At 54.4% G+C, this 24,190-nt stretch overlaps 5 protein-coding genes and 1 non-coding gene across 6 annotated transcripts; 4 read left to right on the top strand and 2 right to left on the bottom strand.

The window, feature by feature from the left end:
- Window positions 1-104: 104 nt before the first annotated feature.
- Window positions 105-3,793, bottom strand: B0T23DRAFT_379938 (uncharacterized protein). The gene has a single exon (XM_062837181.1). It carries the CDS (start codon window positions 3,483-3,485, stop codon window positions 393-395), a length of 3,093 nt encoding a protein of 1,030 aa, XP_062693002.1. The 5' UTR covers window positions 3,486-3,793; the 3' UTR covers window positions 105-392.
- Window positions 3,794-5,087: 1,294 nt separating this feature from the next.
- On the top strand, window positions 5,088-9,773 carry B0T23DRAFT_420311 (E1-E2 ATPase-domain-containing protein; the record flags this gene model as incomplete). Its single annotated transcript, XM_062839732.1, has 2 exons — window positions 5,088-5,136; window positions 5,775-9,773. 2 exons carry the CDS (start codon window positions 5,088-5,090, stop codon window positions 9,674-9,676), a joined length of 3,951 nt encoding a protein of 1,316 aa, XP_062693001.1. The 3' UTR covers window positions 9,677-9,773.
- A 91-nt stretch (window positions 9,774-9,864) lies between these two features.
- On the top strand, window positions 9,865-12,412 carry B0T23DRAFT_358161 (C3HC zinc finger-like-domain-containing protein). Its single transcript, XM_062836200.1, has 2 exons — window positions 9,865-11,056; window positions 11,113-12,412. Exons 1-2 carry the CDS (start codon window positions 10,357-10,359, stop codon window positions 12,234-12,236), a joined length of 1,824 nt encoding a protein of 607 aa, XP_062693000.1. The 5' UTR covers window positions 9,865-10,356; the 3' UTR covers window positions 12,237-12,412.
- Window positions 12,413-13,400: 988 nt separating this feature from the next.
- On the top strand, window positions 13,401-13,472 carry B0T23DRAFT_t207. The gene has a single exon. It is a non-coding gene; the product is annotated as a tRNA-Pro (tRNA).
- A 1,713-nt stretch (window positions 13,473-15,185) lies between these two features.
- Window positions 15,186-16,506, bottom strand: B0T23DRAFT_144344 (NADH-ubiquinone oxidoreductase 30.4 kDa subunit, mitochondrial). Its single transcript, XM_062832420.1, has 2 exons — window positions 16,022-16,506; window positions 15,186-15,900 (listed from the first exon to the last, which is right to left on the bottom strand). Exons 1-2 carry the CDS (start codon window positions 16,365-16,367, stop codon window positions 15,395-15,397), a joined length of 852 nt encoding a protein of 283 aa, XP_062692999.1. The 5' UTR covers window positions 16,368-16,506; the 3' UTR covers window positions 15,186-15,394.
- Window positions 16,507-17,115: 609 nt separating this feature from the next.
- On the top strand, window positions 17,116-24,126 carry B0T23DRAFT_379923 (uncharacterized protein). The gene is made up of 5 exons (XM_062837180.1): window positions 17,116-17,532; window positions 17,702-17,768; window positions 17,859-17,971; window positions 18,036-19,921; window positions 20,985-24,126. The coding sequence occupies exons 1-5, from the start codon at window positions 17,489-17,491 to the stop codon at window positions 23,723-23,725; spliced, it is 4,851 nt and encodes a 1,616-aa protein (XP_062692998.1). The 5' UTR covers window positions 17,116-17,488; the 3' UTR covers window positions 23,726-24,126.
- The last annotated feature ends 64 nt before the right edge of the window (window positions 24,127-24,190 follow it).

Raw genomic sequence — 24,190 nt, 5'->3', positions numbered from 1 at the left:
GGAATAAGTGGTTGTTGTGAGGGGAAGTGCAGCTGTCGTTAACAACTGTTCCCCGGATCTACGGAGCTACTCCATTGACAGTCCGGGGTGTGTGCAAAATGCGGGGTAGACACGGCCCTTCCCGGCTTTGTAGGGGCACCCCTTTGCCCCCAAACGAACAACCACATTCCGAGATTTCTCCAGTGACATTCACCATTCATCATTCACTACGATTCACTAGGTGGTTTCACCATAGGGAGGCATTCATGTTGGAGCCAATTAAATGAATTGCTTTTGTCCAGATATCATTGCCAAAATACCGCCCAACCCAGATTTTGTTGAACCAAGTCCCATACATACAAACACGCTCAAGAACACATGGCACGCAGATACTCTAAATAGAAAAGACACGCCTAGTACACCTCAAGGACATAGCGGCCATCCTCCTTGAGCCTCTCAATCTCCTTGCGGGGGTCGACCTTGCGGCTGCTCTCCTGAGCCTCAGCCGCGATGGCCTCCTCAAGCACGGCAGTGACATCAGGCACAGGCCAGGTAGGACCGCAGAGATAGAAGGAGCCCTCCTCCTTGATGTAGGCCTTGACGATGTCGGTGACGGTCTGGCGCATGCGATCCTGGATGTAGATCTTCTCGGGCTGATCACGCGAGAAGGCGGCGCCGAGCAGGGTGATGACGCCGGCGTCGAGGTAAGCCTCCCACTCCTCGCCGTAGAGGTACTCCTCGCGCTGGTGGCGGGAACCGAGGTAGAGGAGGATGGAGCCGATCTCCTTGCCCTGGGCCTTCTGCATGGCGCGGTACTGGACGAACGCGCGGAAGGGAGCGAGACCGGTACCGAGACCAGCCATGATGAGAGGGGCCGTGTCCTTGACGGGGAGCTTCATGACCGAAGGCTTGACCGAGGCGGTGATGGTGCTCCCGGGAGCAAGGCCCGAGAGGTAGCGGGTGGCATGGCCGTAGCGGGTGCGGCCCTTGGTATCGACCCAGTTGACAACGACGATCATGAGAGTGACCGAGTTGGGGGTGACAGCCTGGGCAGAGGCGATAGAGTACTCTCTGCGCTTGGTGGGGTCGACGATGCGGACGAGGTCGTTGAAGTCGGGGTGGGCCGACTTGAACATGTCGAGCACATCAACATAAGTGACAGTATCCTCCTCGGTAAGACGCTTGAACTCGTCGGCGCCCTCCTTGCTGCCAAGACGCTCGAGCTTCTTCTTCTCCTCCTCGTCGGTGGCGAACTGGGCGAGGGCCTCGAAGAAGCGCTTGGGAGGCTTGCCGAGAATGTCGACGTTTTGGACGAGGGACTGGTAGACAGTCCGCGTCTCCAGAACGGCGGGATCCTCGCGGGAAGGAACCTGGACAAGGTCATCCGCGTTGAGGCCATAAGCCTGGATGAACTGGAGGACCTGCTCAGGGTCGTTGTCGGCGTGGATACCAAGAGCCTCGCCAATGTTGTAAGTGAGACCAGAGTCACCGAGATCAAACTCAATGTGGAAGATGTTGCGGTCATAGTCGGTGGGGGTGAGACGGCGGTTCTCCTTGACCTTGATGGTGTAGGTCTTGACAGTGAGGTCAGGGCGGAGCTGGTTCTGGGTGCCGTAGGCCTCCTTGAAAGCGAAGCCCTTGGCGGCAGACTGCCAGTTCTCGAGGCTGGAAGTCTCCTCTTCCTCCTCCTTCTGGAAGGCGACAAAGCTGTTGGGCTTGACGCTGTCAACAAGAGGAGCAACAGTGTTCTCGACCTCGGCCCACTTGGCGGGCACCTCAACCTTGCGAACGGACTGATCAAGGGCGTTGACGGCCTCGGTCAGAGCGGTCTGGTCAGCGGAGAGCGAGTCGAACTTTGTGATATCAGCACGAGCAACGCGGAGGAAGGCAACGTCAACAAGGAGGCCGGCCTCCTTTTCAAGAGCAGGAGAAGAAGAGGAGTCGAGGACGTAGAGCTCGATGCCCTTCTCCTGAATCTCCTTTTGAGCAGCAGTAGGGATGCGCTTTTCAAGCTCGTCCTCCTTGAAGTTGGGAAGACGAACGATGAGCTTGCCGCCGGCCTTGACACCCTTGACGATAGCAATTTCCTTGAGGAGCTTCTCCTCACCAACAAAGACGACGTCAGCGCTCTCAACAGGGTAGGGAGCCTCGATGGACTTTTGGGAAACGCGGATGTCGGTGCGGACAACACCACCCTGGACAAGGTTGTCGTAGGTCTGGTGAACATAGACGTTGTTGGACTGCTCAGTCTCGAGGAGCTTGCCAACAGCAGAAGCAGAAGCAGCGGCAGAGGAGTTGTCAACATCCCAGAAAACGTACTGCTGGGCCTCCTCGACAGCGGTCAGGCTGAAAGCGACGGGCTCGGCCTCGCCCTTGCTGGTGAGCTTGTTGAAGATGGAGGCGATGGAGCTGGGGGTGTGGGCATCGGTAACCGCATAACGGACATCGACGACCTCGGGGGCCTGAGACAGCTTGTCGGTGAAGGAGACAGCAGTAAGGACATCGGAGTAGAGGGCAGACTGCACGTTGGCATCCTCGACGGCGGCAGCATCGGCGACCTGGCCAAGAACAGCAATCTGGCGAACAGAGGCGGGGAGAACCTCGAGGAAAGCCTCCTCAACGAAGGGGCGGTAGACACGGACGACAATGGTGCCGACCTTCTTGCCCTCGGCGGCCAAAGCGGAAGCGACCTGCTTGGCGAGCTGGGCCTCGGCGCTGCCGAAAACGACAAGGACAGTCTCGGGGGCCTCGTCGCCGTGGTACTCGAAAGGAGCGTAGGAAGTGCCGAGCTCGTTGTTGAAGGCCTTGAGAAGCTCAACAACCTTGCCAGCAGTATCCAGCCTCTTGTTCAGGGCAGCAGCCTCCTTGGAGATCTTGGCGTAGACATCGGCAATGTGAGCCTCGCCAAGGGCATCGACGACCCTCAGGGACTCGCGGGCGGTGCGGATACCGTCGTAGATGTGGAGGGTGGGGAGGACAGACGCCAGGAGAGTGGCGAGCAGAGACATGTGCTGGACCTCATAGGCAGAGGAGCTGGAGACGAGAGCGAGACCAAGATCCTCGGCGATCTGGAGGGCGGTGGCGTAGTCAGCACCGAGACCCTTCTCGGCGCTGTAGTCGGCAGCGGCAACATGGGCGACAAAGGGGCTGGAGACGCCGTAGAGAAGGGCGAGCTGGTCGAGGGAAGAGCGGAGGTGACGAAGGCTCAACGAGGGGGCCAGGAGGGTCTGGGGAACATGGCGCTTGGCCAAGTCGAAATCCTTGGAAAAGATGTAGCCAAGGGCAAAAGCACCGGCACCGGCCCTGGTCTGGAGAGGGACAACGGTGGTGGTCTCGCCATGGACGTTCTTCTCGTTGGCTTCGGCCCATTCCTTCACGGCGACATCGAGGTCGAAAGTCTCGGGAGAATAGGAGAAGATCTTGTCGGAGAGCTTGTAGGCAGTCTGCTGGACAAGCAGCTGGCTGTTGACATAGGTCGGCCCGGAGATGGAGGAGAGAGACGGCATCTTGACGTTGTGGTAATGGGGGTATCGATAAGGATATCACTAACAACAAAAAAGAGAAATAATGATGCCCTTTGAAGACAAACACTTCTTCAAAAGGTATTGCCCCGCGCAACGACGTATCAACGCAAGAAGCAAGAGAACACAATAACTGCTTCCTCAGCGCAGATATGGGGTTGACACAGAGAGAGAGAAAGAGAGAGACGATCTTTCAGAGAAAAAAAATGGAGGTGACTCAAGAAGGAAGAGAGATACTAGCAGCTTTATTACAAAGCGAACTTGACGCCTCGAGGCACTAACAATCGAGCCATCCAAGATCCGGTAATAGCTAAGTATCAGAAACACTGCCTCCGTTTCCGCAGCACCGGGACATCCCAACCCATCACATCTCCCCAGTTGTATCCCCCCCCCCCCCCCCCTTCCCTACGGACTAGCGTAAGGCGACAATAAAAAGATCCAATGCCGGCTCGTTGTGGTGGTATCAACTCTCTGAGACTGGGGAGAGGGCGTTCATCCCGCGACTAACAAAAAAAAAAGTTCACAAGTTTGGAGTTGCCGCTGCCCGAACTGCGTGCGATTGATGTCGATTGCGTGATTCAACCTAACCGTTTGTGGTTAGTCTCCGCACACGCCGCACACGCCGAGTTCCAGGCGAACCTGGGCCGGCCGGCTGTCGGTCGGATCACGTGCGAAAATTACAAATTCGCTTTCTTTGGGGGGTGGCAATGCAACTGAATGGCGGTTGTTCTTCGTGTGGCGCTTTTTCGCCAGCTCCGTTTTCGGCATCGGCCGCCTCCAGTCTTTGCCCAGCGGCCCCCCGCCTCCGTGGGAGCCCTCCGGTGTTATGGAGTCCCCGACACCGAACATTTTACTGCCGTGTCCGACAACAAGACAGTCGCAATCCGGAGCACAATGGTTCCACTATCCTCCGGTGCCATGCGGATCTACCGATTGCCGCGACCCGGAACACAAGCTTCAGCGGTTGTGGAACGGTGAAACTGCGGGAAGATCTCCATTCCATCGCATCGTTGACGGCCATCAAAGGTGTAGGTAACCGTTTGACTGTAACATGCATTGGAGAAAACAGGTCTTCTTTCGTCTTGCCATTCTTTTGTCCAGATAGGTAGCAGACTTCACGCAATGCCAAAACATGTTCAGGTTGGCGACATAATGCGCGCTGCTTGTCCAACACAGGCATTCAGCCATGCCCCCTCACCTTGGTTGCCCGCCTCGGACCTTCAATCCCGTGTGGTGGTCTGCCATTTTCGTCGGGCGCCATCACGGGTTTACGTTCGGATGCGAATATCAAGATTCAAGAACTGATATCATGTTTTGGGGCGGGTTTATCCGCAACTGCAGTCTTCTTCTTCTTTGTTCTAGCCTTCCAACATCATCGCCCTTGCTCCAGCATCACCAACTGCACTGCGCTCCCCATACTACCTACTTCTTGCAGAAAATCCAACATGGATGTTCTCGAGCCTCCTCTCAAACCAAAAAGTTCGTTGTTGCAGAATCGATGCCTGTTCCTGCATAAAGCAGCACCGTCCATTCGTCAGATGCCAACTTCATCCCATGTTGCATTGAGTTGTTTTAGCGGGCAAAGTGATGTCTGGCTTGGCGTTGCGTGAATTGTGCGTGAAAAGTAACCAGCTGAGTAAGTAACGATCTGATGGGAAGGCGATACTTTGAAGTAGGGACTTGGGTATAAGGAGTGCTTCATTCATCGAGAGAAGATGAGGAAGAAACAAATGGAAACCACGACATTCCTTGTGAATCATCCGTTCGCTGGCTTTTCAAATCACTTAATGCTTCCGAGTCGCATTTCAACCGACTTAATTTTCTGACCTTGTCGAACCCACCTTTATACGCTCCATTCTCTTCATTCATCAACCACAACAACAACACTCTTCGTTTGACACATTTAGACACCACAGCAAACTACAAACAGCCAAGTCTGAACCGACAAAAAAACACACATTGTCAAACATCAATCAGACACTTTTACCCTTCTGTCAAACCCTCTTCTCCAGCCTTCAATCATCTCGCCCAGAGCGACTCAGGCTATTTGAAAGGTACAAGCACCTCGCCATCCCCAAGTCCGAATTTCCTAATCGGGACACGGACAAATATACACACGCATACGCACAACCTCGCAACAGGGAAAGAACATCACATCCTCGCATCAACAGTTCTACTCATTCACACCCCGACTCGTCGTCCACCACGTACATTGGACGGGAATAGTGCGGACAGGAGAAAACCCCGATCATCAACTACTCAATTCTAATATAGTACCAAACATTCGTACATCAGCAGGCATGAAACCCACCAACAGCATGCCAACGCACCGGCGGCGGCAGCAGCAGCAGCAGCAGCAGCAATCCAGCAGCGCGACTGAGACTGAGACATCCCATATACCCGCCAAAACCATCACGACGTCGTTTCTCATTTCCAATCTTCACTGTCCCTCGTGTGTCTCGACTATCAAAGACGTTCTCCTTGGCGAGCCATCAACCCGCTCACATATCCGATGGGTTTCGCCCAACGTAGTCACTTCGGTCGTCACCGTGGAACACGACTCGGGCTCTTCAGACAACAACTCAGCCGCATCCGCAACATCCGTCATCAAAGACATGCACCGCGCCTTGGAAGACAGTGGCTTCGAGGTCAGCGGTGTAACAACGACGGCTACTGTTAGTGACCATGACAATGACAACGACGACAACGGCGGCTTCCTGGTTCGGGATCTCGGCATCCAAGCTGAAGGCGAATCTTCCACCTTCTCACGATGGGTCACCACCGCTTCACGACGTACTAATAGCCCCTTTGGGTCTCAGAAGCGGGCTGAAACACATTTTCAGAACTGCGCGCAGTGTCGTACATCGAAAGCGACAACGGGTCACAAAGTACAAGAAAAGACAAGTGAAAAGGAAAAGGAAACTCCGGTATCAGCAGTCAGGGGTATTCACGCACCTCCAGATTTGTTGACAGCTCGGCCAAAGAACATGGCATCAACCTCAACCAAAAAGTCCTTCTCAACCGACACCGTGGTGGATCTTGGAGGAAGAGTTCCATCCTCTCAACAACCACCATTGTACAGGGTAACAGTAGCCATCGGCGGCATGACCTGCGCAGCCTGCGTCAACACCATCACCAACGAACTGAACAAGAAAGACTGGATCGCCCACGTCTCCGTCAACCTGATCAACAACAGCGCTGCCATCGACATTCACGACGAAAGCAGGGCGACCGAGCTGATCGAAGCCATCGAGGACCTAGGCTATGACGTGAGATTCGACAAGGTCGTTGCCCTCTCCGACCCGTCAAAGCCACCACCAAAGCCAAAAGCCGGCCGCGAAATCTTATCAGATGCATGGCGGGCGACCGTGTCCATTGGCGGGATGACATGCGCGTCTTGTGCCAACTCCATCACCAACGAGATGAAGAAGCGGGACTGGGTGCAAGACATCACGGTCAACCTTCTCACCAACAGCGCGACTGTTGAGTTCGCTGGCAGAGAAAACGCCGACAAGCTGGTAGGAGAGATTGAGGATCTCGGGTTCGAAGCGACGCTCAACGAGGAGACCTTGGTCAACGTCGCCATCCACGAAGGGGGGCCGAACCCGGAGGAGGAACAGCAGCAAAGAAGAGAAGTCGAGATTCGCATCCAGGGCCTGTACTGCGAACACTGCCCCTCACGAGTCTCGGCCAGTCTGGCAGGCTTCCGCAGACAGCTGGACGTAATCAGCCAGCCAAGTCATAAGAGACCGATCGTCAAGATAGTGTATGTCCCTGACGCTCCCGAGTTCACGATCCGGCACATCCTCAAAGCGATTGAGGCGAGTGACCCGGCTTTCAAAGCATCCATCTACCACCCTCCTTCCCTCGAGGAACAGTCCAAGGCCATCCAGCGCCACCACCAACTACAAATCCTCTGGCGCGTCATTTTTTCTTTTGTTGTCGCGATCCCAACCTTCATCATCGGCATCGTCTACATGACCCTGGTGAAGGCCTCCTCCGGCAACAAGTCTCGCGAGTTCCTGATGAAACCATGGACGTCCGGCATCTCGCGCGCGCAGATCGCCCTATTCATCATGGCCACACCCGTCTACTTGTTTGCCGCCGACATCTTCCATAAGCGCGCCTACAAGGAGATCAGGACGCTGTGGCGACGATCCAGTCGCGTCCCTCTGCTCCAGCGCTTCTACCGCTTCGGCAGCATGAACACGCTCATGTCCCTGGGCACGACCATCGCTTACGTCTCGTCCGTTTGCCAGATGATCGCGGCGGGAGCGCAGAAGGTGCACATGGTTGATGATGCCAACTTTTACTTTGACTCGGTCGTGTTTCTCACTTTATTCTTGCTCGTGGGCCGATTGATTGAGTCGTACAGCAAGTCGCGTACGGGAGACGCGGTGGAGATGCTGGGGAAGCTGCGCCCGACCACGGCGATCCTGGTGGAAGGATACGGCACCGAGAAAGAGCGGGATGAAGTGGTACAGGCAGACTCGTTGGACTACGGCGACGTTGTGCGCATTCCACATGGCGCCTCCCCGCCGGCAGATGGAATAGTTGTTCGCGGCGAAGGCAGTTTGGACGAGTCGAGTCTGACTGGCGAGTCCAGGCCGGTCAAGAAGGTCGTCGGCGATGAGGTGTATACGGGCACCGTCAACAAGGACGCACCGCTTTTGGTCCGGGTCACTGGCGTTGCTGGCAAGTCGATGCTGGACGAGGTCGTAAAGGCGGTCCGCGAAGGCCAAACCAGACGCGCTCCCATTGAGCAAGTGGCGGATATCTTGACGGCCTATTTCGTTCCCGTGGTCATTGCCATTGCGGTTGCCACTTGGATCATCTGGCTTGCTGTTGGATATAGTGGTCATGTGTCAAACGACTTGCTTGGAGACACCAAGGGCGGTTGGGTTGTCTTTGCGTTGCAGTTCGCCATTTCCGTCTTTGTGGTGGCTTGTCCCTGCGGCCTGGCGCTGGCTGCCCCAACGGCCATCTTTGTTGGTGGTGGAATCGCGGCAAAACATGGAATCTTGGCCAAGGGAGGAGGTGAAGCGTTTGAGAAGGCTAGTAGGGTCGACTGCGTCGTTTTCGACAAGACTGGCACTTTGACGATGGGAGGAGAGCCCAAGATCACGGAATCGGAAGTTTTCCATGATGCAGAAGATGATGAAGCTGGCATCGTGTTTGCGGCACTGAAGGCAGTCGAAGAGAACAGCAGTCATCCGATAGCGAAAGCCATCGTCGCTTTCTGTGCGGCAAAGACGTCGGCCAAAGTCCAAGTCGAGGACTTGCAGGAGATTGCTGGCAAGGGGATGAAGGCCAGGTGTATAGGTGTGGACTCACAAAATGACTTTGATCTCATTGTCGGTAACGAATCCCTGATGGAGGACTTTTCCGTTACCGTGTCGAATGAGACTGTCCAGACGCTGCAGAAGTGGAAAAGTGAAGCCAAGTCCGTTGCTTTGGTTGCCATACGGCGACACCAGAGCGTTGATCCCAACGGATGGCTCCTTGCTGTTACCCTAGCAATTTCCGATCCCATTCGCCCCGAAGCACCACTCATTGTCAACGCGCTTCAGTCCCGAGGCACGCGCGTGTGGATGCTGTCCGGTGATAACCCCGTTACGGCAGCCGCGGTCGCACACCAACTCGGCATTCCCGCTGACCAGGTCATCGCCGGAGTGCTCCCTACCGGAAAGGCCGATAAGATTAGGTATTTGCAAGGAACAGAGAAGGCGCGCGTTGGCAAGGGCAGCGAATCCAGTACCCGTCGTGCGTTGGTGGCCATGGTTGGCGATGGTATCAATGACAGTCCAGCGCTGGCAACAGCAGATATCGGCATTGCCATCGGATCCGGGGCAGACATTGCCATTAGCAGCGCGGACTTTGTGCTCATCAACAGCGACCTGCGCGGGGTGGTGACGCTCCTCGATCTCTCGTCCACGGTCTTCCAGAGGATCAAATTCAACTTTGGGTGGGCGGTGGTGTACAACTGCATCGCAGTTCCTGTGGCGGCGGGCGCCTTCTATCCCATTGTCAGTAATGGGCACCATGTCAAATTGAATCCGGTGTGGGCTAGTTTGGCCATGGCGTTGAGCAGTATTAGCGTGGTGTTGAGCTCATTGGCTTTACGGAGCAGAGTGGTTGGGATTGGATTCCGGGCGAGGAAGATTGGAGAGGAATAGAAAGAGGCGAGTGGAAAAGAACATGTTTGAAGGAGGAGATAGGTCCAATATGAACAGCGAGTAACGAGCATGCATACATTTTGTCGGTCGATTGTTTGTCGCGGTGATAAACGCATCACGTCCCTCGGTTTCGGTGACTACCTAGCAGTAGAGATGGCCTGTGGGGCGCTAGGCAGGGTAGGCCAACAAGGAATCAAACCAGGGTTGGAGGGTAGCTCCGGCTACTGTACAGACCCACTGTTATGGAGCCGCTCGTGTCTCCCCTGTCCATGTCCATTGAGCCCAGGAACCGAACCTCAACTCGAGCATCTTCTCTCTTTTGGTCTTTTTGGTTCTTGACTTCCACTTGAAGCCCACCACAACCATTGCTTGCTTCAACACGGCCCATTGGCTGTGAAGCTCCCAACAACCGCCATCGGTGCTACCCTCCTTCAAGACCATCGATCGGAAGCCAGTAAACAACAGACGAACCGGAATTGTCCGAGCGTTGATTGAATACTTATAAAATAAAACCACCAAACGACCATTTACGCGAGCTCGGCCACTCAACTTGCTACGATCATCATCATTTCGAAAGCACGGCAAAAGCGACGCGGTCGCTGATAGCGCCTTTGCTTCATCAACCCCCCGAAGCGTCCAACCGTCTACCGATACCCTCACGATCGGGAAAGTCAGACACCATGAACGCTACCGTTAAGCGCAAGTTCAACTCCCTGCTCCAGGGCATCGGGAACCGGCCGACCAACCCAGACTCCCCCTCCTCGACGCGCGACAATGACTCGCTGAGCTCGACACCTGCCTCTTCCTCAAGCTCGAGGTTTACAAACATGGCCAACGATAGCCTCGACTATCTCAGTAAGAAGCGCCGTGTCGGCGGGCTGCCCTCCACACCGAGCGCAATCACGTTAACGACCCCGGCGAAAGGGCAAACCACCATCTCCAACGTCACCCTGCGAAAATGGAACTCCCACGGCGGTCCAGGGAGCAGCCCCGCGCCCGGGGCCGGCGGCGGCAGCAGCGCCAAGGGGGATAGCCCAGTTACGAAATTGCAACCACCCAAATACTGCCCGGGCGACCGCGACCAGCTCGTGCGACGATTGGCAACTTTCCAAGAGCTGACGGACTGGACACCAAAACCCGATAGGGTCAACGAGATCGAATGGGCGAAGCGCGGCTGGGTGTGCCAGGGCAAGGAGCGTGTTAAGTGCACGCTCTGCAACAACGAACTGGCTGTCAAGCTGAATCGTAAGGAGGTCGATGGGAAGGAGATTCCGGTGCTGATCGCCGCAGATATTGCTGAGTCGGTGGTGGATCAATACGTCGAGCTGATCATCACATCGCACCGGGAGGATTGCTTGTGGAGGAAGAAGGGGTGCGACGGTGAGTATCTGCATGCAGGAGAGTCCTGACACTGTGCTAACGGTTTCCTCAACCAGATTCACTTCTACGATTGCCTCTGCCTAACCCCAAGTTAGCCCTCGAAACCCTACGCCAGCGATACGACGAGCTCTGCCAGCGCAAGGACTTTCTCCCCTATGAATTCAACCTCCGTCTTCCAGAAGGTCTCGACATCGACATCATCCTCTCGTACCTGCCACCCAACTTCTTCGCCGAGCCTCCTGCATCCAGCACCGCCGATTCTTCTGCAGCCTCACAGCCCGCTAGTCCGAACCCATCCACCTCACAACAACCACAAGCAGTCAACCGCACCGCCTTAGCCCTCGCCCTCCTCGGCTGGCAAGGTCTCACCAACCCGCGCCTCGGCACCGCCGTCCCCAACTCCGCCTCTTGCCACACCTGCCTCCGCCGTCTCGGTCTCTGGATGTTCAAATCCAAACAAGTCGACCCCGAGACCAACACAATTCTGGTTCCCGCGCCCATGGACCACCTCGACCCTTTACGCGAACACCGCTTCTTCTGTCCGTGGAAGAACCCGCAAGCGCAGCGGAACCCGGGTGCCAAGCCCTTGGCCAGGGGCGAGACGGACAAAGCCGCCTGGGAGGTTCTAGTGGAAGGATTGAAGAACGAGAGCCGGCTGAGAGAGAAAGCAAGGGATTTAATGCACGGAAGGAGCAAGTCCTCCTCTTCTGGGTTTGGGTTTGGGCTGGGAGGGAAGAAAGGAACACCGCATCGGGCGACGGGAAGCACGAGTGGGTTCTTGGGAGTGCCGATGACGCCTGACGGCAGGGGAGTAACGGGGCAACAACCGAATAGTGCGCCGGGTGGTCTTCATGTTGGTGGTCAAGAAGGAGGAGGAGGGGACGAAGAAGAGGGGTTTGAGGAGGAGGACGATGATGAGTCGGAGGAGGCAAGGAAGAAGAAGGATCAGGCTATGATGAGCAGGTTGAAGAGGGTCAAGACCTTATTCAATACGAAGGGGAGCAAGTTGAAAAAGTTGGGGGCGTCTCCGTCGCCGTCCCCGGGATCCGCGGGAACGGGGACGGCAGCGGTTAATGTGTCGGATAGTCCTCGGCCGGGGTCTTCGCATTCTACGAGGACCACCGGGACGTCGGGGACAGCTGCGACTACGGGAGTCAGTACAAACGCCCCTGCTGAGTGATGTAAGGGAAGTGGCTATTGTTCATCGTCATCATCTTGCAGGTTGGCTGGCGGGCGTTGACACGCATGGAGTTGGGGGAACAATGTTATCGTCCAAAATTTTGTATTCTAGAGGTGTATCAATAGCCTTTGATTTTAGCGTTAACAATCACCTCGTCGCCAAATAATCAGCTCAATGATAGATCTTTATTGAGGTCTGGCAAGTCCGCGATCACACCGGCGCGTGCTGCTTGTGTGTCAAACCATCATCATCAAGGTGTGAGCACGGATCACCTCCAGGGGTTAAGTACTACCTTGTGTACACCGTCGTCCCACGCAAGCCACGGTGAACCCTCACCTTTCCCGGCCGGCTACCGAAACGGCGAAAAAACCAAGGCCGCCGTATCCGTCCGTGTCAGTGATCAACGGGAAAAAGCACGTGGCGAAAGAGAAATGCCGTATCAAGACCCCTGTTTGCATCTTCTTAGTTTTGTAGATTTTTTTTTTCTTTTTTTTTCTTTCTTTTCGGGTAGGGCGGAACATTCGTCGCAGGCTTTTTGTGTCTTGTTAGAACACTGCAACAAGAACAGAACAACGGAGAAACCATGTTGACTGAGAAAGCAAGCATGCAATGCAATGCTCGCGATGCGAGGCTTAGTTGCTTTTGCCAAAAGTCAATAAGTGCGAATCCTCCTCAGATTAAACATGGACACTGACAGACGGCGGCGGGCCAATTTCACAAACCTTTTTTTTTTTTTTTTTTTTTTTTTTTTTTTTTTTTTTTTTTTTTTTTTTTTTTTTTGCGCTCAAAACTTTGCCAAACCAGTCGACCAACCCACCAAGCAACCGATAACCATTCAACACTCCGCTAATAACCACCGATCGCTCATCGAGAGCGCAGTTTTCCTCACCTTCATCTACAGTAGCCAAAAGCTAAATTGCACAACTCACCAAAAAGAACCCAGTTCCTCGAAAGACGTTGCGTAACCAGAACAGAACAGACCTACACTGCGGTCCCTTTCCCCCACCTCGCCCACCCCCACCTACTCCTCTTCTTCCTTTTTTTTTTTTTTTTGTTCATGGTAACGATCTTACACAAGTCGCGGCCCTCCTGGCACTATATAAGTTGACCAAAAATGTACTCATCTCAACAAACCGATTATTCCTGCAAATAATCAACTTCGGCGGCTTAGTGGTCTAGTGGTATGATTCTCGCTTTGGGTGCGAGAGGTCCCGGGTTCAATCCCCGGCTGAGCCCCTCTTTTTTGGAAGTTGTATTGACTTCTTCTTTGGAGTTTCTGAATGAATTGTAGTACTTTATTGTGTCTTTGAATTTTTTTTTCGCCTTTTTTTTTTTCTTTTTTTTTGGTAAGTTGTTACGTTGTTGTATGTTGTTTGTTAGGTTGTTCGTTTCGGTGGGAGTCGTGTCGATGTAAGCTAATGCAGTCATGTTCTTTGTGTGCGGGAAATCGAATGAACAAGATTGATCACATGCAACGATAAAAGATCTCCAGTTGAGAGGTCGAAAGGAAGACGGAAAGGCCGATTCCGAATTGAAAAACAAAATGGTAAATCAAGACGAGGAGACAGAGGAACATGAATGTCTGGTCTCTTCGTGCAACTGGCCCGCCTTGTGTAACGCTGCCTGTCCTGATAACAACAGTCCAGCCGCGTCTACAGTTTCTCGCCTGTTCCTCAACCCAACGTGATTCTTGAAAGAAATGAATCTGAGCATGTGAGATCGTCTTTTGTACTTGTACCTACTCCAAGATGCGAGGGCTCAGTCGTCTTAGTAATGGGCAATGTAGATAGATAGTACTCATTGGGGAGGGGGCTTCGGGTTTCCTGTCTGTTCCCCAACTCTGTGCCAACGGGTTTTCAGAACTTGTTACTTATCGGGTTTTGTGCATCAACGCACCGCCCAGAATTTGCTCGTCACCAGCCTGCAGTGCAGATACCGCCGAGGTTCGCGGATTTCGCATCACTTCATGAACACCGAGCATGATGGATCTTGCTAAAAGAACCAAGCCATGGGCTATCGTTCCCTTAACCTTCGTGTTGATGAGACTGAGGGGAACATGCCATGCGAAAGGAATCTCCAAGCAAAGAAACCAGGCAAACTTTTCATGTAATACCTTTCCTTCATTGAGGTGGCATATTCAATATCAGAAATAGCCTTTCCAAGGTAAGATTACGCATCAGTTAACTAATCAAAACGCATAGGAAGGTTGACGCAAGGTCTCGAGCTAACAAACAAACCAGTACTGGACTGTACAATTTGATGTCTGTTTCTGTGGAACATCCTGGCAGTCATGCGGACTGCTTTTGTATCACATATCGTCAACCCACAGGTGACGAAAGTGGCCCCCGAGTAAGTCCCATAGGTAGATGATAATGAACAGTTGCATGTCACCCTCTGGACAACATGAAGAAAATTCATTTTGACCAATGTACGTCAATAGGTGGATGAATTGCCATAATCACATATGCTCTGGAGTTGTTCCTTGTCTTGGCCGTTCCGTTCCTTTTAACTCACCCATGAAGCTCCGGTCTAGTGTAGATGTCCATGTGTATCGATTTTTCCCAGCAATGGCGCCCACTCCTCTTGCTTATGGCGTGGAGAGCAAAAAGAAACAACACGACGCGACGCAAAGCTCGCACGAGTATAGCTCAACCACATACTACGGCCCTACGCTGCTGGGAAGCTCGAGGTCGGTTTGGTTGAAGTGCTTGACTTTTCCTGTTCATAGATTGACTTTGTGACCGCTACCTCTTACCGCGATTCCGTAAAAAAGGGAGGTTAGCCGTCCAGAGCCACAGCATAGGAATAGCTATAGACCTGAGAATCTAGGTAAATCCGCCTACCAAAAGTCATCAAGCGTTCCAATTTGATTAGCAGAACTCCCATATACTACCGATATGCTGACTTGCGACCCCTTGGCGTACAATAACTCGCAGTGTCATAAATTGGAGTCCTGTGGTGGACGTTCTGTATTGCCGTCCCCATCTAAGTAGTAGCTCTCGTTCTGTGCTCCGAGCAAACTATCTACAAAGCGCAAACCCACAGAACCAACCAGCTGGATATAGAAGGCTTGCCATACCCAGCCAATATCTACAACCTTTCTCCACTCCCCCAAATCTCGCGTTTGAAGTGGTGTTTGGTGTGCCGTTTCTTTCCGTCTACTTCTTCTCCTCCGGCTTCGTCTCCGGCTTCGGCGTTGGGAGCTTGAAAGATTCGGGCTTGCGGTCGATACCAGCTCCGACCTGCTCCCAAGCGCTGGACCCGCCCTCAAAGTTGCGGAAGGCCTGTGTCATCTCCAGAGGCTCCGTCACGATGCGCTTCTTCTCCTCGTCGTAGCGGATCTCGGTGTAGCCGGTCATGGGGAAGTCCTTGCGCAGCGGGTGGCCGTCGAAGCCGTAGTCGGTCATGATGCGGCGCAGGTCCGGGTGGCCGGTGAAGAAGACGCCAAAGAGATCGTAGACCTCGCGCTCGTACCAGTTGGCGCCATCGTAGAGGGGGGTGATGCTGGGCACGGGGGACACCTCGTCGGCGTACGTCTTGACGCGGATTCTCGAGTTGTGGCGCACGCTCAGCAGATTGTAGACGACCTCGAAGCGCTGGTCCTTGGTGGGGAAATCAACCGCAGTGATGTCACTCACTTGGGTGTATTCGGCCGCCGTATTGTCTGCAAGGATCATGAATCAGTCGCTATCTCCAGTCCACCTCCACCACACGACAAGAACGACGTCCACCAGACATTCTTTTGCGCCCAAACAACCTGTATCAATAAAACTGGCATATCTTACACTTGAGGAACGAAAAGACAGGAATGACACCGGCGGGAGAAATGTAAATGGTCAACTCGTCCTTCCAAACCGAGAATTGCTGGATGTACTTGGGGAGACAGCCCATGAGCCACGACCCGTACTTGTGGAGATTGTCGGCCTTGGACTGGTACTTGTCGGCCGGGTTGACCACGGCTGCATTCAGGGCGCCCGGCAGGGGCTCACGGGGGAACTGCCGCGGGTTGGGGCCTTCGGGCATGTTGATACGGTTACGGCTGGTGGTCGCGAGGCACCTGATAGCTGGCGACGGCTTCGCGGAGCGCAGGGCAGAGGCCAGGGCCCTGCTTCTGCAGAGCTTGCTGGCCATCTTGTAGGTTGCTGGCGATGGCCTGAACGAGATGGGCGAGGCTGTGAAGCGGGAGGTGCCAATGGATCACGGAACAACAACAGCCAGCAGCCTCGACGATGGAAAGCGGAGTTACTCAGAGGGGAAGCTTTAAACGTCCAGACTCCAAGCTAGTAGGATAGAGGTAAACTTGCGACAACGGGAACGATATGATTGAAGGAACCGCACACCACCTGCCGTCAACCAGGTCGGAGCTAGGGTAAGTAGTACTGTAGTATAACCCGCTGTACCACCTCCCACTACCTAGTACCGATTGGGAGCTTGGCCCCTCCCAGGATGGTTACGCAAAAGTCACGTGCACGATCACCTGGAAGATACTTGAATTCTTGCGTACGTGGTGTGTTTGGACATCGCCAAAAGGCTGAAAAGGTGGTGGAGGTAGTAGCATCCGCATTGCCCATAGCGTGAAATATCAATCTCGACGTGGTGTTGCCGAAACAATGGCAATCTTCAAAGTGTCTCCAGAGTCGTGGAAACTCTTCAGCCCTTCTCCTTGTTCATGCTTCCGAAATCAAAACGTCCGACTCGTACACACCACTCCGGCAGCTCTGCGGCAGCTGGCAGCTTGCTGTGCTTGTCGAGTGTTCCAACTGTGGCGTGACACTCGCCAGCTGGCTCTTTCCGAAACAGGACTAGCGCTCAGCCGGGGACGTTTTGCTGGAAGGCTCTGCGTTTCGCTCGCTTCTACCTGTGCTCAAACTTGCCTGCACCCGCATCCCGTCCACGCAGTTCCTTTCCACCCACATCCGGCCAACTTTGTTCTCTCTAATAATCCCCATTTGTTGACACGAGCACACCCCCTCAAAAAAAAACGAAGAGGCACCGACCCTCTATTCTCTGTATCTTACATTACCACGGGCGTTATTATCAGGTCCTCCTTTGCTTCTTTCTCCCATAGACCAATTTTCGCGCCGCTAGTTTACGGCCATTTTAATACCTACCTTACCGACAAGTGGAAAAGGATTCCATCCATCCGTATTCGACCCGACGACACCTTACAGTCGTCCCCGTTTACCTGGGAGCAGCCTCCAGCTTGCCGTCACTCCCACCGCGAACCATCACCCCATCTTCCAGTCACCACAATGGCGCCGCAAGATAGCTTCGTCGACGATGAAGAAGAGACCTGGTATGCACCTTGCTCGACCTCTCTCCAGCCGAATCCATGACGACTGCCCCTGCCCCTCCATGGCCTCGTCATGCCTGCTCTCTCCGCCTTCCTCAGCCTCGAGCCGACCCCCTGTCACAACGCCCTCGGCCGTCCACAAGAACACATCAGACTAACTAGTATACTATAGCCCTCTCTGTATCGAGGAGTTTGATCTTTCTGATCGTAACTTTAGACCATGCCCCTGCGGATACCAGGTACGTGGCCGAATACCTACCCCTCCAACCCCCCCTTCCCCCCTTTTCTTTTGGCTCAACCTGAGCGCTAACGCCGCCGCCCCACCCCAGATCTGCCAGTTCTGTTTCAACAATATCCGAAATAATATGAATGGCCTGTGTCCGGCATGCAGAAGACCATACGACGACAAGACCATTCAATGGAAGGTAGTCACTCAGGAAGAGTACGTTGTCGCCACATCCCGCTTGCAATCCGTGACCTTCTGCGTCTGTGCTGACAGTTCCTAGGGTTGCCGAGTTCCGAGCGAATATTCAAAAGAACCAAAAGCGACGTGCCGCCGAGCAACGCCAAAAGGAAGCCCAAAAACGCGAAGCCGAAAAGGAGAATCGGAAGAACTTGGTCGGCGTCCGGGTCGTTCAGAAGAATCTGGTCTACGTAACTGGGTTGACGCCTACGGTACGCGAGGACGAGTTGCTCAAGACACTCCGGCGCCCCGAATTTTTCGGACAATATGGCAATATCCAAAAAATATCCATCAGCAATCGGAAGAGCCAAGACGGGCAGAATCAGTCCCTCGGGATTTACGTCACTTTCGAGAAGAAGGAGGATGCTGCCAGGTGCATTCAAGCAGTTAATGGCTCCCAAAACGGCGACAGGGTTCTAAGAGCTCAACTGGGTACCACCAAGTATTGTTCAGCTTGGCTCCGTCACGAGGTGTGTACGAACAGGCAGTGTATGTTCCTGCACGAGCTCGGCGACGAGGAGGACAGCTATTCTCGCCAAGACCTGTCTTCGATCAATAGCATTAGCAGCCAACGACCCCTCCCGGTTGCCGGTGCTTCTAGGTCGGCATCCCGCCAAACGGGTCACCCCTCGCCCGCGCCCTCGAATGCTCAACCGATGATCCGGAGTTCTAGCAAGGAGGAATCCGAAAACGGCGATGGCCCCGCGCTGCCCTCTTCAGCTACCTGGGCGCGAAACCCTCAGGTCCGTAGCCGACGTGGAAGCCATGCCACTAGCGGCGCCGCCCCCAGTCCTGCAATCTCCAACATTCTTCCAGTCACTTCTGAATCCAACCGAGAAGCCGTCGAAGATTTCCCTCCGATCGAGAGCACGGTGCATCATCCTCCTCCTCCTCAGAAGACCAAAACCGAAAAGTCGCCCAAATCGGCACCAAAGCCTGCGCCAAAGCCCGCTCCTCCTGTTGAAGAAGCTTCACCAGCTCCGGCTCCTGCGCCGGCACCGGCACCGGCCCCCGTTACTGCTCCGGTTGCGGCGCCTGCTCCACCCAAGGTTGAGACATCCGCCAAGTCCACTCTCGAGAAGGCTAAGAGCGCTTCTCAGGACACGCTTACGAAGCTTCTCAAATCACTCAATGGATGCTCTCTCGCCTGGCCCAAGCTTGGAGATGACTCCACAGAGTCTGCTTACCCACCTTTGTTTGATGTGAGGGGTGGCGAAAAGCGGAGAGCTTTGCGCGACGATGTCACCACCGGCGTGGCAGAGTCGCATGAGGGTTCCGCGGCAGCTACCGAACCAGCCGAGGTCGAGCCTGAGAGCAGTGGCAGCCTTGCTTTGGGAGGTGAGCCTGAGGACCGGGATCCTGGACGTGACTTCAATTTGCGGGGAGGTGCGCAGCCGCCCATTCAACGCGCTAACAACGACGGACTGTTTGGGTCGGCGATCGGGTCTGGCTTCAGCCAGGGTTCGACCAACCTTGCCTCTATTGGCAGTCGTACCATGACACCGCAGCAGCCTGCTTTCATGCGTCCGCAGGCCACAGGCTACGATCACCTTCCTCCCGGAATCACTTCTCAGGCGAGCCTTTTCCAGGGTCAGGGACATAACCGCCAGGGCTCTCGATTTAGCTTCGCGAACGAGGGCCAAACCACGTCTGCCACTTCGGTCAAGCTTGCGGCAAACCCCAGGGTCATGGCTCAGCAGGCCTCCATGATGCCTTCGTCCTTCCACAGTCAACCCAACACGCAGTTCTATGCCAGCTCCATGCCCGGCCCTCCGCCCGGGCTCAAGTCTACGAGCACCCCTCCGAGCATGTTTGGGCAACACGGTTTCGGCTCTGCTTTCGGTAACGCCACGAAAGATACACACGAGATTCTTCAGCTCCTCAACCGCAGCCGAGGTGCCGGTAGCCAGGTTCATGATGCGGGAAAGCGTGAGTTCTTGTTTCCTTCCATTCCTCCACTGTACCCACCCTCTACCTCCTCTACCCCAGCTCCTGCTCCGAGCCTGGCATCGCTCTACGGTTCCCAGCCTGGAGCCTTCCAAGACTTGGGTGCAAAGCAGAAGAAGAAGGGGAAGAAGCACAGACACGCTAACACTTCCTCCTCTGGGGGGAGTGGCTTAGTAGATCTTGCGGACCCGAGTATCTTGCAGGCGAGAATGCAGTCTCAGCAGCATATGCAGCAACAGAGCAATGCCGGTCTCGGACAGGTGTTTGGTGGTCAGTCGCAAGGTGGGTACACTAATCCCGCCATGATGTATTCTGCTGGATATCGGGGATGGTAGAGAGCTGCTCTTCTAGACCACTTCACTTTGCGCGATGGAGTTAATTTTTTTATTTTACCTGTCTTGTTTTCTGGGGAGACACTTTTGTTGCTTCGTTTAAAAAGGCACATTATATATCACGACGGCGTCCACGGCACAAGCGGGATGGGTGTTTATGAGACAGTCAAGGAATGGCACACGTTTTGATTTTCGAGCACCACAACATTCGGTCTCTCAGAAGGGGAGCCCCTTGTTTACACTGGCGTCATTTGCATTTTGAGAAGGGAAGAGAGATTCTCGAGGAAACCAACGGCATTCCAACTTCGCTTCTATTCACTCCCGCACAGGCTTTAGGGTTCTGCATCACTGGGGTATATCGGTCACGTCAGGCAAGCTCTCATCGTCTTCCTCCGAGATTTCTCTTCCACATGTACGTTAACGTCGGTCCCAGTTTTCGTACGGTCTGAGTTCAGTTGGCGCAAAGGTCAAAAATAGAGCATTTTTACCGCTGCTGTAAGCGGGTCTCCGTTTCCCAACCTCGTGGAAGACGATGATGGTAGTCTTGACGTGACCAAACAAAGAGCCCTCCTGTATATAACTTGTGCCGCGATTCTTGTCGTTGTCGTTGTTGTCTTGGTGCTCCCTTTCTACCAAGTGGTCCCCGGTCCAAAGCCCGCACTACATCAGATGAAAAATTTGTTCTTCCATCCGAGAGGCTAATAGCTTTGTAGATGATGATCTTCCCTCGTTCGAAGAAGTCACGACAAGCGTAGACGCTCTGGTTTCTGATGAACCCATCACGACGATACGTCAACCGCCTGGAGCCTTCGATAACTTCGGCCGCACCGGGACTCCTATTGTTGCCCCTCCTCCGGGACTGGGTATGCCAATCAACCATCCTTCCCCTGCGATTTCTCACGCATCTTTGAGAGCCGGAACGCAGACACCGCCGGTCGCCGTACCTGTTGTACCTCCCAAGGCAACCACAGCAGCGGCGTCTACCGCAGCGTCTACGGCACCGCCTACGAGTACACCCGTAACCGCAACGGCATCTAGTGTGGCAGTTTCCACCGCAGCGTCAACCACGTCAACGCCTACAACAGCTCCCAGCCCACTTGTCAGCAAGAACCGGAAGAATAGCGTGGAAAAGGGCATGCGATACTGTCCATTTTGCGCCTTGGATTTGCCTGTTGCCAAGGATGGCAAGACTATCAACGTTTTGGAAGCGGAGAGACACATGGATTCGTGTGAAAACGATAGGAAGCTCCGTCTCGCAGCTCTCGCGCCTGAGGCCAAGAAGAACTCCAAGGAGAACATCCAAGCTCTTGCTGCGGAGAGTGGGCTATCGAGGGATATCGCAACGGTTAAGGCAAAGGCACCGAAGGTTCTGGCAGACGAGGACTTCCCTGCTCTTAACAGTCCCAAGGTCCAGGCGGCTGCCACGACACCTGCCGTTTCGACTAAGACTACGGCAACCAAGTCTAAGGCAGCCAAGAAGGCTGAAAAGGCTGCGGAAAAGGAGAAGCCTGCTCCTGTGCTGGTTATACCAGCGGTAGCGCCCACTCCACCCGAACCAGAGCCCCGCCCTATAGACAAAAAGCCTGCCCCAGTTCTCAACATCGCTGCAGCTACCCAGGTTGCCCAGGTCAAGACTGCTGAGAGTTCATCAGCAACGACGGAGAAATCTGCCCATGATCGAGACTCAGCTTTCCCTGCCCTGCCTACGCCAACGACTGCTTCAGTGGCTTCGCCGCTCGCTCGGACAGCAAAGACGCTTAGACTTGTCTCAACTCCGAAGGCTGAGACGCCCTCCACACCCGCCAATGCGGGTGTGATGAGCGTCTTGGGCTCCGCGGCCCGTTCTATAGCTTCTATTTCTGTTAGACCCGAGACTCCTGCTAGTGAGATGATTTCGGATAGTGCGTCCATCGTTTCAGCCTCGGTCTCGGCATCTCGCACCAGCTCACCGCCGCCGTCCAAGATCGGCTCTGCCCCTGTCAGAGCAACCACCAAGAGTCAGCAAAGGAAAGCAAGGAAGGAGCAGCTCAAGAAGGAAACAGCAGCTGTGGCAGCACAGCCTGTCAAGTCTGATCCGAGTGAGGAGATCGGGCCCATCATTGGCCGCAAGAAGAAGCAGAAGAAGGAGAAGGAGAAGGAAAAGCCAAGCACCACCAACACAAACGTAACACCCACTGTCAGTAGACCGGAAACACCTGCACAAAAGGAAAAGGAGACGCCGCCCCCGCCACCCACGAAGGAGGTGAAGGAGGTCAAGGAGGAGTCTTCAACCTACCGATCGACGGCTAATGAAACGACGACATTGACGGATGACGCCTCTCCGATTAAGACCAGGGGAGCAAAGGAGACGCCAAAGTCAGATGCGGTCTCAACCCCTCGAACTTTGCCGACACCTGGCACGATCTTCCAAGATTTGCAAAAGTCGGGGCTTGTTCCCGAGAAGATCGATGACCTGCCTCTTTTCAAGCCAACAAGCACTGGGTTTGAGAAGTCGAGAAATGATCATAGCAACGCTGCTGCCAGGGAGAACGCGGCTCGGAACGCCATGACGCCTACGAAGTCGATTGTGACTGACGAGGATCAGGCAGCTCTCCTCGCGGGTCACCCCGTTCGTAAAATGATTGACGGCGTCCGCATTCTCCTTACTCCCAACGGTGACTGCATTCGCAACCTGACCGAAGAAGAGGAGGATCGGTTCTTGGAGCTTCAGGCTCGCATCGCCGAGACCGCTTCAAGCCCTGCCGCGTTTGTTTCCTCTCGCCACGAAGCCGGTGGTGGATTCAGTCTGATCAAAGGGCGTGCTGTGCCCAATGGGCCACCGGGCTACTTTCCCCAGGCTCCGGGCCAATATCCGACGGATCCTGTGAACAAGATCCAGCGGGAGGAAGCGATCTACTATATCAACCAGTACGTCCTGCCGCGGTTGAACCTGAACGCCAGAGACATGAGCTTCCCCAAGGCCATGTCCAACTGGCACCCGGATCAGCGTGGCGGGAACCCGGCCGCCGCCGGCCTGAGCTCGCTTGCTCCATGGATGTACGGCGCTGGCTCTCCTGCGTCGCCGCACGATAACGACGCTGTGGCGCCAGAGATCAGCTATCCCGCCCCCGTCAGCGCGTTTGCCGACGCGCATGGATCCTACCTGGACATGCCCCCTTCACCGTCGCCATCTGCTCTAGACGATCCTATAGGTCACAAGGGCGGTGCGGGCCTCAACATTGGCGGTGCTCCCGGCCCGTTCGGCAACGTACCGCTGATGAGTCTCGAAGACGCCGAGTCAGCTTTGTCGGCTGCCCGTAAGGAAGGGGACAAGATCGAGAAGCACTTTAACCAGACCGTCAGGAAGAATAAGAGACTTCTGATGGCCATGGGTAATCCCGTCTCAGTAGGTGGTAGCGGTGGCGCTCATGCTGCTGCTGCTGCTACTGCTGGTGGAGGCGGCGGCGCGCATTGACTAGGCTTCGATAGTCTTTTTCGGTTCATCGCCATCATCTTCGTTCTCGTCATCTCTTTTTTCTCCTTCACACAGCAACCATGACCATCACGGCGGCTTGTTTGTCTTTTCCGTCGAACACCCCATCTTCACGGCTCCTTATCGGCCGGGGTTCCAAAAGTCTAGAATTATCTAGGACTAGCCTTTGAGTAGTTACTTTGCCGAGGGAGAGCGGGAGGTCGATTAGCTGGGTACGCCAGTAAGGAAGCAACATCGAACTATTTCTAGATTAGTAGCTCCGCGCTCCGAGCGAGGTTTATATACTAATATAAGTTTCGTACTCAAGCTATCTAAAAACCTTCCGTATAGTAGGCTTTAAAGTCGTTGTAGTAGATGAATAGGGTATTAGTAATAACGATAGCTGTAAATATTCCGATTGGCCTAATAATGGGGGGATTCTACGGTTTTTACTTATTTCTGCAATAA

Source organism: Neurospora hispaniola (genome assembly GCF_033458365.1).
Source record: "Neurospora hispaniola strain FGSC 10403 chromosome Unknown B0T23scaffold_4, whole genome shotgun sequence".
In the NCBI taxonomy this organism is placed as follows: domain Eukaryota; kingdom Fungi; phylum Ascomycota; class Sordariomycetes; order Sordariales; family Sordariaceae; genus Neurospora; species Neurospora hispaniola.
Note: the sequence above shows the minus strand (reverse complement) of the source record. Positions and strands in the feature narration are given on the sequence as shown.